The following is a 15,320-nucleotide window of genomic DNA, read 5'->3' as shown; positions in this document are numbered from 1 at the left end:
TTAATACTAACACACACAACTATGTATACTTTCAAATATTGAAGTTTTACCCTCCTAATAGGAACAAAATCCCAAAATGACAGCCACACTCATAGACTTGAGTTAACTTAAAATAAAGGTCATCTATGCTAAGAAGCATGGTGCAGCCTGTGCTTCTATTAAGTGCTGATTGGTTTTGTCTGCTGGACTTTTGTTATTCCAAATAAACATATTTTATTATTGAATAACTAATGGTACTTGATAGCTTGGAGCTTCCAGTATCTAAATAATTTCAACTAACATGGATCAATAAGCAAAAGTCAGCTATAAGACAAGAGTGGTGGAATAATGTTAAGCAGTATGGCACAAAAACAGTTTATTTTCAAAAAATGTCAATATTCAAGATTTAAATCTGCCAACACAATAAACAAATACAACTTTAAATGAGATTTTATCCTCTCATATCTTCTATAAAATTTTCTTTGGTCAGCAAACAAAACTATAAAACTGTTATACAATAGATACAATATACACTTTCATAATAATCTGCCCAGCTACTTTTAACATAAACCTACAAATTTGTAGGTGAGAACTCTTTACTGAAATTGTTACCTCTAGGTTTCTAAGTTTGTCTTGAGCGGCTGATATCCATAACCTATACAAGAAAAAGAAAAAAAAAGATTAGGATAGTACAAATTTTTAACATTTATATTCAGTGAAAGAAGTAATGTCTGCTCTCACAATTTAACTAACTGCTATACATTAGACATATTGCAGCAAATAAATATTTCGCTCCTACAGAGGAATATACTGACCACCAGATATAAAATGTCTATTAATTTTGTCCAATTACTTTGTTCTTGTATCCTTTTAGAGAAGTTCCTACAGCCCCATCCAAAAACTCCTTGATTATTTTCAAGCATCATCCTAAAACAAGCACCTCCTGACATGAAATGTCATAGAGTAAACAGCAGTCCTAAATTTCAGCATGTACCCAAGTAGTAATACTTTGGCTTTTGGAGTTGCTAGAGTATACTTTATTGTCATTTTAAAATATATCTAACAACACTTTACAGCACAGTTAACAGGACCAGGTAGACTGCCAAAATGTCAGAATGGAACTATATTTAACAATTGCTGCTTTTTTTCTTTATATCATGCTGTTTTGTTTTGTTTTGTTTTTTTTTACTCTGGGACAACATAGTGTTCATCAACACATCAGTAAAGCAGAGGTGGAACTGGGGAGTCTGATGCAATCTGTAGTACTAAGTGGAATGATTAAATCTATAATCTACAAAATTTGGTAATGTAAAAGAATTGAAGTAAACACACAAGGATTGATGCAGAGTTCATGGTCCTACCTACACACCAGACCAGGGTTTGATTAACATTCTGGACACTTGGAAATTCATCAGAAGATTTGGGAATAAGTGGCCAATACCTGCTCACCAGTCCCAAAGTGAAAGGTATTGGTGGAGTACCATCCCTGAAGCACTATTTGAGGGAAGGCCCACAAGTCCAATTCCCACCCTTGTGGTACACAGGGCACAACCAACCAAGGGAGTACAAAAACACCTGCAGAGAGGGTGATTGTGAAGTAGCACGCACATCAAATGGATTCAGCATTGGAGGCATAGCAGCATGCTTTCCAATCAGTGTGGGAAGGAGCATTCACACCTACTGTCTTCAGACCCTGGGGAAAAGGGGGCAAGGGGGGGAATGGATGGGCCTTTATGGGAAAAAAAAAGATTCACTGATCATAGGGAGGCAGAGACCAACAAATTAAGATATTGTGAATCTAGTATTTCAAGTGTTTGTGATAATGAAGAGTTTGAGTATTATGTGCATTCTAGATTTTTCACTATAAAAACAGTCCTCTTTACAGTGTTTTTTGTTGAATATATTGTCTTATCAAGCCTTCCATCCTCTCAAAGGTTAAATATCCCATATCAAATGTATTCTCTCCAGCTTCATGTTACAGTTCTGCTAAACTAAAGCTAAAGAAATGAAGACCTGTTTAGCTAGTCTCTCTGTCTCTGTCTCTGTCCACAAAATCAAGTCTTTTTTTATATGCATCATACATTAAATAATGTTGGTGAGATAAATAACTTAATAGAAAAATGGTCATAGTAAAGATGAATCCATGCAATGCAAATGAAAGGTTGTGTTATGACTAGAAGTTAACTGGAATTTCACCCTGGAAAATGGAGTGGCATTTATCAGAAAGCACTGGCAAAACTTTATACCAAAACCTAAGCAAACAGGTGTGACGCGTAAAAGAAACTAGTAGTCACTTAAAACTAAGGAAGGAGGTCCAACAGTGTTATAAATAAAATAAAATGTATTAAGTCCTTTCATCATGGCAGAGAGACTTCATTAGAATAAGACTGTAAACCTGCAAACATATATAAACTAGGAATCATGCTCATTGGCCAATTAATTAATTACAAAATTAATTGTTAAAACAGCTATTATTAAAGTTGTATCCTCTTTATTGTTACTTGTACCATGACTAACATACTATTTTACAAAAAAATCACCTTATAAATATTTATAAATATCTACCATAAAAATTGTTTTTAAAAATACAATATTTATTTAATTAAAAATCCTTTTACAACTTCCTAGCCTTCATCTGTAATACTGGTGTAATTGCTGTATTTTCATTTAACCCTGGTGGGAAATTAGCCCCTAATCTAAGTTGCCACAAACCCTAAAAAGCACCCCCCCCCCAGGATTTAATGCTTGTACAAAGCATGTTTCTTTATCTTGTTGGCAATATTGTATATATGCTCATATATGCATGCTTTAAGGGCTCTTTCAGTTTTGCCAACATAAAATGCTGTACATTGTAAACATTTTGCAAGATAAACAAATCCTTGGGTGTTGCAGTTTGTTATATTATCCAAAAGCAGACTTTGATCATCGTTTACAATACCCACATTGAGTAGTACCATTATTCACTTTACTGCCATCAAAATTAGAGTTCATGTTACTCTCAAATAATATTTTGAAATTAGGGGCTGGTTTATAAATAAAAGTAGGCTCACACCCAAATATTTCTAAAAATGCTGGATTCATTTTAAAAATATTCCAATTTTTCCTAATTATCTCCTTTTAGAACAATTATTATACTGTATAATAAATGCTTTGTCAAATTTCTCTTGTCCTTCTATATTTCTACTTCCAGTTAAACCAACACCTAAAAGGGGTACATATTTTACACCCCATTCCCTATACACTTCACAACATATAGGGTTTACTGCATTGTTGGGATAACCTCTAGTTAAAAACATATCCTTAAGCGTCTTTAAATTATCCCCAATATTAATATGCTGGGAAGTCATCCTAGCAGCCTTAATGGATTGTCCTCTCAGCAAGCTCATCTTTTGTGACAGTAGATGACAACTAGTGAAGTGTAAATACGAATTACAGAAGGTAGGTTTCCAGTTTATATTTGATTTAAATCCATTTGCCATGTGTAATGGTAGTATCCACATAATTAATAAACAAGAATGAGAAAAATGCTTTAAACACACATTCACTTACATGTGGTTCCATTAAAAAAAAAATATTTTGGCATATTAGAGCACATTGTTCTAAATCCTGGAAAGGGGGGGGGGGCACTGGAAATGCTTTTTAAGGGTTTGTGAAATGATGTGGCAACCTAGATTAGGATCTAATGAAAATGCATCAATTACATCAGTGGTACAGATGTAGGCTAGGAAGTTGTAAAAGGATTTTTAATTAACTACTATATGTATGCATATTGTTATTAAAATTTTAGGGTGGATATTTATAAGATGATTTTTTGTAAAATAGTATGTTGTTGTCATGGTACAAGTGTAACATAGGGGGATACAACTTTAATAATATCTGTTGTTTTAACAATTTTGCAATTGATTAATTGGCCAATGGGTATGATTCTTAGTTTATATATGTTTGTAGGTTTGCAGTGTGTTATTCTGATGAAGTTTCTCTGCCGAGATGAAAGCGCTTAAATTTTATTTTATTTATACCTATGCTGGACCTCCTTCCTGACATTTAGTTTTAAGTAGCTAAAACTTTATACTAGCATTTAGTAAGTTAAAATGTATAAATGAATTGTGGAGAGATGTAACATTCCTGAGCAATATCTAATTAAGGCATAGTTTCTACTTATTATTGTGAAGTTATGGTGCCTGAACCTTCTGTTACACAGAAATGTATGGGAAAGAACATGTTAGTGCTTTATTTAGTCACAGCATGTCCGCTAATGTGCCATAAAAGATAGAGCAGCCACGAAGGAGCACATGGACGGTAATATATTAACCAAGTACCTTAAGAAGGTATGATTGCTTATTTGTTTATTTTATTTTGAGTTTGTGGACCATGGTAGAAAACTGATACAATTGGACCTATTTTAGTTTCAGCCCATGGTAAACACAATAGATACATGACATTATATATAGAGTGAATGACATAATTATATATATATAATATATATATTATATGCAACGTGAATATCAGTGTTGATGTAAGGGAATAAAGACAATACATAAATTATTTTTTACAAGGAATTACTGACAAAATACAATATATATACATGCATTACCTACCAAGTTGATCATCATAAGTAAATGAGAAGTATAAAGAAAACATCAAGAATGGGCTCATTTTATGATTCTTGAATTTTTGTGTTTTTTCTGTTGACTGGTTCTGTCTTTGTCATATATTATCTCTTAGCATTCTTTCATACTCGGCCTAATGAAGGAAGCAGGTAGAAATTCTCCCCTCCAAAAGAGGGATATCACAGTTCTGTTTCACTCTTCACACATTTGTTTCATTTTGCTTGCTTGCTTTTTTTCTGTCTGAGATGATCATTCAGTGATATGAAACTCTTGTTAGTGCCTTCATATTTTGTTCATTTGAAAGTGTGGCTTGTTCTGTTACCTCCCTCCTAACACTCCATGGCTACTATATAAAACAATGTAAGAATAAATCATCGTCTAATACTGCTAATGATATCTTTTGCCTTATAACGGTGTCATACTTTGCTGCCTTTAATTGTTTAAAGTTTGTGAGTTTATTTCAGCATCACATACATTTGATTGTTCAGTAATGCATATGCCCAAAAGCTGATGCTTTTGACGAGGATTCGGATATGGAATCCACACTTATGTTTGTCTTCCTAAGGCTGTGCTACTGGTATTTTATGAGCAATTTGATACTAAAACCATTTGAAAGGGGTCTGTGTGTGAGCCTCTAATGTAGTTCATGTTTGGTAAATTTTATTACAAATGTTATGGGCATGATTAATTTTTCTTGTACTGCAGTGGGAAGATTTTGCATCATAATTTACATCAGTTCAGAATCTACATTACAAACTAATATGCACATCACATTCATTCTTTCATTGGATGCCACCCTTACAGGTAGCCATGCCTCTGCAAATTATTCAAATGGCCCAAACATTTTGAGCTGACTTATACTGATTGTTGAATATGCCAGTTCTGATATTGTAAAAATCAGATTTTTAACCATTTTTCTTGTACGGACATATTTTCCTTCAATTTTTGTGTCTACTCAGAATTTCTATTTACATGACACCTCTGACTTGATAACACTTTCTGTTTGTTTTCAAAGGTCTGAAGACAATAGAATAAACTTTATTCTCTATGCCCAATGAGACCTATTTTACTGTCCCTCTCTCATTTACAACAGTCAATGTAACTATTAAAACAAATTTTCATACACTTCTACCAAATTTACAGTCTACAGGAGACTGCATAAAATGACAGCAACAAAAAAAGAGGGTTCCTATTAAGTGATCGAAAGAACTTAAAAGAACGAAAAAGCAAAATAATGAAGGGGCTTTTAAGCGAATTCTTTCCCTGGGAAAGAGTTCACTTGGCCGCTTCCATTATCTTGCTGTTTTCAGCACTGTAGTGCAATCTCGGTATTGGTATATTTACGTAGGGGGAGTGTGGGGGGGGGGGGTGTGAAGCCCCCCACTAGTGTACTGTTTTAAAGTTTTTTTTGGAGCTTTCGAGATTGTAAGCTTTCGCTTACATGGGGTTGATTAATCATTGTTCGCTTTTTTAAGCGTTCGATGATTTAATATAGACCCAAAAAAAGAGAGGGTGTATATGGCTTGCATTCATTAGAAAAGCTATAACCTTTATTACAGATAGCTTTGCATTACTACCAAGCAAGTAGTGAGATTATTGTAAAATCCTGCAGATTGAAACTGCAGAGCAGGTGTGATATTCACAAAGCCTGCTAAGCAGTGTGCAAGGACATTATGGATACCTGCTCTGTCCCAACAAGTACAGACCAGATATTCAGAGAGCTTTCTAAGCAATATGAGAAAACAAAACCAAAGGGTAAAAAGGACAGACAGAGTAACCATCCAGAAAAACTGCAAGGAAAACCCAGTCAAGCTAGAGTTTTCACTTGTGTGTTGTGAATAAGTACGGAATCTAAAATAGGTCTAAAATACAATTACTTAAAATATGGTTTCAAATATTATGGAGTAACTATAAATCAGGAATTACATCTGCAAAGTTTACAGATATGATTTGTTACACAATAAACTGGTCTCCAAGAAACCTGCATCTAATCTGCAAATTGACAAGTTTAAATTGTATATTTACAAGATAAATTTACTAAGAAATTAATTCAACATGTGGTTAAGCAGCCATTTATTGTACAAAAAGAGAAAAAAACTGTAATAAAGTGTATATAATAAGTAAAGAGCACACATTTATTTGAAATTAGAGTCTGAAATCAGTAAAGTTATTCATTATAGGTCTACTTCACTTTGTCGACAAACCTATTTGTCAAATACCTTTTTGTCCAACCCTATTCATGGAAGCATTAATCTATCAAACGTTAATTTAAGAGAAATTTTTCAAAGTGGAAAAAAGAGCTTGGCCAGCCAAAGAAACATCAAAAAATCCATAAAATTTAAAACCCACACAGGTGGGGGGCTGTGCCCCCACACCCATTTGGAGGGCTGTGCCATCCACACATCCTCAACTAAATACATCAACTCTGATATCACACAGTGTGGAAAAAAGGTAAATTTCCAGATGATGGACAAGTGCATTTCCCCCTGGGGAAACATTTTGCTTAAATGACTGTTTAATGGATTAAAGCTTCGACAAAAGGGTATTCATTTTCAACAAATAGGTTTTTTGACAAAGTGAAGTAGACCCATTCACTATACATGAACAGAGTACACACTATGGCTATAATTTATAACATTGTATTTTTGGCATATTAAAGTGTAAGTTCTTCATGACATACAATCCTTTGCAATAGCCAATGTACTAGGTGAATCCATCTCACAAAAATCCCACCCCGGTGACAATTGTATAGTTCATTGCTGTAAGTGAGACTAATCATTTCATTGTTTTTAAAAGGATAGCATATAATCATTGCTAGCCACAACTTAAGACTAACAAAAAAGTGGTGTAATTCTAGGGACAGAGAGCAAACTGCTATGCCCCCAGCTGATGCACAACTCCTTCCTTATACCATATTATGATAGCAGATTGAAATGTCAGGATCCACTAGAGTGAGTTCCGAAACACAGAGATGAATGGCTGAAAAATGGACTTGCGTGTATTAATTCCAAGATGATGATTTCCTGGAATACTCCCTTTTTTCTGAGGTAGGATGATCTTGGAATTGATATATATGTGTGTGTGTGTATGTATGTATGTATGTGTATGTATATGTATATGTATATGTATATATATGGGTCTACTTCACATGGTCTACAATTCATTTGGTCGACTTTTATTTGGTCGACAATTCATTTGATCGAGCAGTTTTATGTGGGGGGCTGTGCCCCCCACACCCCCCTAACTACATATATCAACTCCAGGGTCGCACAACATTGGGGAGGGGGGCAAATCTGCCTGTCGACCATATGAATTGTTGACCAAATAAAAGTCGATCAAATGGCTTGTTGACCATCTCAGGTAGACCCATATATATATATAAAGTTTGGGGGGGTGCAGGGACTTGCCCCCACACACACACAAAATAGCAGATTAAAGAAGAAGAGTAAATCTTGAAATTCATTCTTCTGCTGTAGTTTCTGCCTTTTTTTCGGCTTGTCTGCACTTGACATTGTGTGCCAACATTTCAAAAGGAGTCCATTTTAAATTGTACTATGTAGATAGATAGATTAGATATAGGCATACAGGGAGCCTCCTAGTACATCAGAGTGCTTTTGTTGTCTTCTGCATCACACAATACCACTCTATCTGATTGTTGAAAAGCTGAGACAAATTTATATTGCCTGGAAAGTAATGACATGGTACTGTGGTAAACCATAAGCAGAAAAAATGCACAGTGTTTGGAATGAAAACTATAGTATCTTTTCCTCAGAAAACTTTGACTTTGCCTCTCCCTTCTTTTGTAGATTGGATAAATGGCTATTTTCAATGTGGAATAATGTACCTTGCACTACAGAAATCATTACTGCATAATTGGCTTCATTAACAAATGTCTCTTACTGATGGTATTGACTGTTCTCGTATTTTAATTCTCAGATTCATAGTTATGTTGGCTTTCAAGTGAAAACTGAGCCAGCAGAAAAGTCATTCAAATTGCCCAGTATTGTACAGCTTATTTTCTGCCAATATCTCTTTCTCAAACAAATGAAAATATTCAAAAAGTGTAGTCAAATATTCATGGAGTTTCCTGAGTAACTATTTCCTCCAAGGTAACAGAATAGTGATGCAATCATATTCTGTTGATATGTTCAACCATTTAAATGTGCATTCACAACAGGTGACACCTGCTTCCACCCAGTATTTAATTCACTTCCTCTGCTAAAAATGAAAAAGAAGCTGTTTGAAAACCAGCATCCCCAAGGAGTAATGTTAAACTAAATGTACTAAAAACTCTCTAACAGTATAGCTTAAAATTTCAGTCACCATCTATTTACAGTTCTTGTAACTGTTCTGAAGCATCTTCAGAGATTTCTAAACAGTTGATATTGAATCAACTGCCAATCATTAGCGGACCGGAGTTCCGCTGTGGCGACCCCTAACCGGGAAAAGCCGAAAAAAACAACATTGAATGTCTACATTAACCTGTTCTTACTGTTAGTCTTTTTCCTTGAAAATCTTAAAGGCATACTGTCATTATTTGTCATAGATGCTATATATTGATATATATATATATATATATATATATATATATATATATATATATATATATATATATATATATATATATACACTATGTTTTTCAACAATATATGCCTATTTATGTTGAATTGTGTTAGACATCTAATATGATTTATGCTTTTTTATTGGAAGTTACTATGGCATGATAGCATTTTGTCTCCAAGTTGTTTTTAGTATAATAGTATGGTCTATTTGTGTAGATGCACCTTGTTCAGTAATGTTATTCATGTAAACGTGCTGTGTGTGTAAACAGCTCATACTGGTGTCTAATTATTTCTATATAATTGTGCTTTTACTGGTGGATAGAATCATATTAGAAACCCAGGATAGAGTGCTGCTCGCTATATTTTTATCTGACTACATAACTGTCTGAGGTTTCTTCTAACAGAGCTTTTTCCAGTTGGCTCAGTATCTGCATATACTAGTAGTTGGCTCAAGACATATATATTTTCCTGTATGCAGTAGCTATTTGCTCAGTGTGTTTTTTGTAATCTTTATAATGTATCTTTACCATCTCAAAAGTGCTTACTCCTCTCTGTACTCTTCTTTTCTAGACCTAGCACCACTCTAAGTATTCAACTGTGGTACCACCTTTAACAGTCTTGTAAGAAAAGCGCAGTCCGGGTCTGAACTGTCTGCAAACAGCTACAGTTAACTTTGAGTATGTGTCTACCTGTTTGAGCCAATATTCATTTTTCCTCTGGAGAGCACTCTGCTTTGACTTGTAAGCAGCCCCCCCCCACACACACACACACACACACACACACACACTCATCTTCCACTTTCTCTTATTCCCTTTTGTTACCAAATAGTATCCATAACTGATCAATACTTTTTGTTAATTTAAACTGAGACCACAATAGCCTACTGATAAAAGGTTATCCTGTTTTTCCACCTGAGAAATGGTTAAGAAATGACTTTGTTTCAGAGCAGTCCTTTGTCAATTCTGATTGTTTCTTAAACACAAACTTGTCTTTGCTTTGGCTTATTAGTAGCAGTACAAAAGAACTGCCTGCTCACACCCTTGTTCTCCCCCTCCCCCTTCCTTGCTTATTACCTTAAGCCAATCCCAAAGTTAATAAATATTACCTGTGGCAAGCACCATTTTTAAAACTGCAACCACCCTTTGTCACTATATCATATGTTCAGTTTTACTCTGTTACCTGATTGTTTCCAGCCCCTCATAAGAGCTACTAACAGGGTCTATACCAGCTCCACTCCCCACCCTGCCCCCTATTACCTCCCACCCCCAGTGGTCCTACCTTTATTACAGTCACAAACCCCTCCCATCTTTCCAATAGCCAACCACAGTACTAACCCAAAACTATCACACCTCCTCAACTAACATGTACAAGCATATCTTACCTGCGCTCACTGCATGCACTCTCCTTTCATATCTTACATCCTACCAAAGCTCCATCATTCCCCCACTCAACCACTACCACTGTACTACTCACACCACCACTCATGTCTCACCTTCTCTCAGCTCCCCTCCCACCAACTCAAGAACCATCCCTATGTACCCCTCACATATTCTACCAACTATATTACTCAAACATAAAACATCCCTACAACTTAACATAGTAACCCTCCCACCATACCTATTACCCACAGAGCACAATCATAAAGTTTCCCTAATAATCAAATGCATTCAACAACTGATAAACTAATAACCTCATGCATATCAAAACTAGCCCTAAGGGGAGACAACCCTGGCCTTACCATCTCCAACCCCAATCCTCATAATCAGACTAGAAACCACAACTTCCCCCATATCACAGCCAATAGAAAGCCAAGTGACTTCTTCTACTAAGCCTAAATATTAGAAGTCTATCCAAGAAAGTCCATGAACTCCATGCCACCATAGACTTGTACTCCCCAGATATAGTCATCCTGACAGAAACCTGGTTAAACCTCACATTACCAGTGAGCAAATACTCCCTACCGGTTACGGCATACTAAGAGTAGACCGACTAAACAAGAAAGGAGGTGGTGTAGCTATAATATTTAAACGGCATCTAAACATCCAGATCTTAAAATCATCAGCCCCATAAACAGGCAATGAATAAATAATATATACTAACCTCAAAATAAACCAAAACAAAACCATCAACATAATTGGATGCTACTTCCCACCTGGCCAGAACATCCCTCCACTAAAAAACCTCCTCAGCTGGTCTACCCACCATCTCCCCCAAGAAACTATAATTTTAGGTGATTTCAATATTGAATGGCAATCCTGTTCTGGCAACCATCCAACCCATCACGTAAACCTTCATGGCTTCACCCAACTAGTCCAGTCACCAACCAGGATAAATAAAAACTCCAGCAAGCACACTACCCTGGATTGGATACTAGTCAGTAAAAGCCCCCAGTGATATATAACAAGCTGCTTATCAGCCTCAGTGATCACTCCCCAACATTCCTACTCAACAAAATACCTATACCAAGCTAAACCTGTCATCTACCATCAAATACGTAAAAAACTAAACTTTAACCCACTCTCATTCATCTCATCCCTCAAAGAATGCAACTGGCATCCTCTAAAGTACCTCAGTCTTGATGACGCAGTTGAATCTTTTAATACTACCTTCATGAGCATCCTTAATTACCATGCCCCCATAAGACTTTCCAGAACCAAAGCAACAACCCTTCCCATGGCTACAGAAAACCACTAAGTCAGAAATGAAAAACAGGGATAAAGCCTGGGAGCACTGGCACAAAAGCCCCTCAACTACACAGAAATTCTTAGAACTAAGCAATAGAGACAAAAAGCTAATAAAACAGGACAAATTCCAATACTGCCAGTCTACCCTACACTCCTCCCAACACAGCCCCAAACAATTCTGGTCCTCCATAAACTCCATCCTCCACCCAGGTAATGTCAGTACTCCTCCTCCTAACATCTCTCACTCCTGCGAAAATATTGCTACCTCATTCAACGCACACTTCACACAAACCATACTATCACTAGCTAAAAACAACCCCCCTCCCCTCCAACCCACACCTTCAACTAGTAATCTCCCCACTGCCTTCTCGTTTTCTCCTGTACCTACCTCCAACATAAAAAAACTATTAACTAAACTTAAGCCCACCAAATTAGCAGCAGACAACCACCCAAGTGAATACCTACAAATCGCAGCTGATGCTCTGGCCTACCCAGTATCTATCTTGATTAACCGATCTCTGTCTGAAAGTTACGTTCCCACACTGTGGAAAGTATCACATATAATTCCCCTCCACAAAGGCGGCCCCTCCACAGAACTAACCAATTACTGCCCCATAGCTATTCTTTCCACTCTCCAAAATACTAGAGAGATGCATACACTCTCAGGTCTCAGACTACCTCCTTACTAACAACCTCCTTTCCAATACTCAGCATGGTTTCTAACCAAACCATAGCACCACCACTGCCTTGCTCTCCTTTACTAACACTATCCTTCAGCATAAAAACAATAGCTATCTCTCCTCTGCTACTTTCCTAGACCTATCTAAAGCATTTGACATGGTCCCACACAAACAGCTCATCTCTGTCCTCAATAACCTATCCTTCTCTCAATCAGTCACCAACTGGTTTCAGAGTTACCTGTCTGACCGCCAACAATCTGTTGTATGGCAGAATGACATATCTCCCCAACTACCTGTCTCCATAGGGGTTCCCCAAGGAAACAACCTTGGACCCCTACTCTTCTCTGTTTTCACCAATAATCTAGCCTCTGCCACCAAACATGGCAGACTCATACAATATGCAGATGACTCAACCAAACCATCATCTACTCAGCCCAGTCCCTACCTAAACTGCAAAAAGTCACACAGGAAGCCTTTTCCTCTGTTGAAACTTGGTTATCTGATGCCCAGTTAATACTCAACCCAAACAAAACTAAACTATTCATCTTCCAACCCACCAAACATACTCAAAACCACTCTCACTTTAACATCACAGCAAAAGACAACACCACTATATACCCATCTGAACACACCAAATTGCTAGGAGTGAAAATAGACAATAAACTAAAATTTGACATTCACATATCCATGACCATAAAAAAAGTCCACAAAAAATTAGGAGCGTTAACAGAAATAAGCAACTTCTCACCAAAGCAGCAAAGATTTCAATAGCAAATTCCCACCTTATCTCCACTCTACTTTATGCCTCTCTAATATATACCAACCTAAGGCAATGCAATCTAAACAAGCTAGAGACCTGCTACAACAAAATCGCCAAATTCGCCACAGGGGCATCCTACCATAGTCCCCACTGTCTCCACTTGCTGAACTGGGCTGGCTTGAACTCCCTCACCTCCTTCAATGGTATAAACTCTCACTCGCCCACAAACTAGTAAACCATCCACTAAATGTCCCATCCCTCCAGAATCCACTCCAACCCTATCGCACCACCAGACCACTAACATCCAGCAACAAAAATCACTTGTAGATCAATAAAGCCAATAACTCTGCTGGTGAAGCACTATTCTCTTGTGCCATAACCAAATTACGGAACTCCCTCCCACCCACAATTACCTCCGTACCATCATGCACCCGCTTCAGAACTTTACTAAAAGCACACCTAAAAACATGCTGGCTATGCCCTTGCAACTCCCACTCTAATATCACCTACCCCATCCAACCACTGCCTTTCTTTCTACCTCACTAAATACCTTGATTATAGCAAGCTCAGATGCTCATAAGCCTAGTACTTATTAAACAGCAGGAACTTTCTTATTGTAGCATTTGTTAATGTCTGTTATGTACTTCACAGATAAAGATTCTAGTTATCTACTGATGTACTATGTTCTTCATCTGTAAATATGTTTTGTAATTAATTGTTATGTTAATCAAAAATTGTTAATTGCTATGTAATCCAATGTAACTGTCTGTTTTATTTTAACTGTGGAGCTTTTCTCCCCGGGCCTCCGCTGAAAAAAAAAAGTTAAGAAAAAAAACATAAGCCAAGTAAATATAAATATCTTCTGAATATTAAATACTGTGGAAAATGTAGGTAGGCTTTAGGTACTAATGTTAATGGTGTTTTGTGATTTATATATAACCTCTCTATAATGCTTTTGCCTGGTGCCTGGAAAAGAGCCCTGTGATTCCCCTACAAAAGGGACTTCCCTCTACAGACCAAGGTAATTAAAGGCTCATTATTCTCACCAACTTTATCTGTAAAGCCATGTAGGATATCAAAGCAGACATCTAAGTGACATTAAACTTAAATCAGTATGGTTTTGTAAAAGCAAGGCCTGTCTCCTGAACCTAGTATTTTTTGAAAAGATTAGATGCTCTCATTAGTGAACACACAGTGAACACAATTTATCTTGACCTGGCTAAAGCTTTTGACACTATCCCCCAGGCTGGCATTACTGCACAATTAGATAACGTCAACCAGTATGTTGTCTACTAGGTTGCAAATTGGCTAACCAACAAATCCCAAGATGTGAAAGTTGCTGGTACCCTCTCTGCAATCAAAAAAGACATGGGTACCAATGTGGACCTCTTTCTATATATATTTTTTCTCCATCTCAGTGGTTACTTATATTTCTATCACAGCCAGGAAACCATTTTATCTGCCCCAGTTAATTTCAAGGAATTATCCTCAAGATCCAAAGAACTCATCTCACTGCTGTACTTTATCAGACGCATCATCAAATAGTGTCCCTTTGGTATGCACAAATCCAAGCATATCGCTCAAAAGATCCCAAAGATTTCTAATCAAGAAAATTAGAAGCCTTAAATCCTTCAACTATCCTGATAGATAATCATGACTGTCTGTCTTTTATACTCAGCAGCCAGCCAGTGGCTCCAAGATGATCCTGGTTACACTTTTCAAGCCACAAAAGGCCCAGTCTGAGCCACTTACTCGTAATATAAAAGGAAATGTAAACAGATACAGATATGCACTCTACAACAAATATGCATAAAAAGCATTATTGATGGCTTTAAATTAGTTCATGGGGATTCTAAGAACAGTCAATGACCAATACAGACATATCCTATTGAAATGCATATATATGTTTACAATGCATGATACACACAATAGTGTAGCCGAGAGGAAAAAAAATTGAGTCTAGAGAGAAATTACCCTAGGGGAGTAGTTTTATATGTAGATTCTTATCAAAGTCAATGACTGATACAGGCATACCAGACTAGCAT

At 36.6% G+C, this 15,320-nt stretch overlaps 1 protein-coding gene across 1 annotated transcript in view; it reads right to left on the bottom strand.

Moving 5' to 3' along the window:
* The window catches only part of LOC122811463 (class II histocompatibility antigen, M beta 1 chain-like), a 66,066-nt gene that overhangs the window by 14,607 nt on the left and 36,139 nt on the right, over positions 1 to 15,320 (bottom strand). The window contains exon 5 of the mRNA XM_044083318.1: positions 592 to 634. Coding sequence (XP_043939253.1) covers positions 594 to 634 — 41 coding nt within the window. The 3' untranslated portion in view covers positions 592 to 593. The remainder of the gene's footprint in view (positions 1 to 591; positions 635 to 15,320) is intronic.

The sequence above is a fragment of the Protopterus annectens genome, chromosome 9.part0, assembly GCF_019279795.1.
Source record: "Protopterus annectens isolate FY-2018-M chromosome 9.part0, PAN1.0, whole genome shotgun sequence".
Lineage (NCBI taxonomy): Eukaryota > Metazoa > Chordata > Ceratodontiformes > Protopteridae > Protopterus > Protopterus annectens.
Note: the sequence above shows the minus strand (reverse complement) of the source record. Positions and strands in the feature narration are given on the sequence as shown.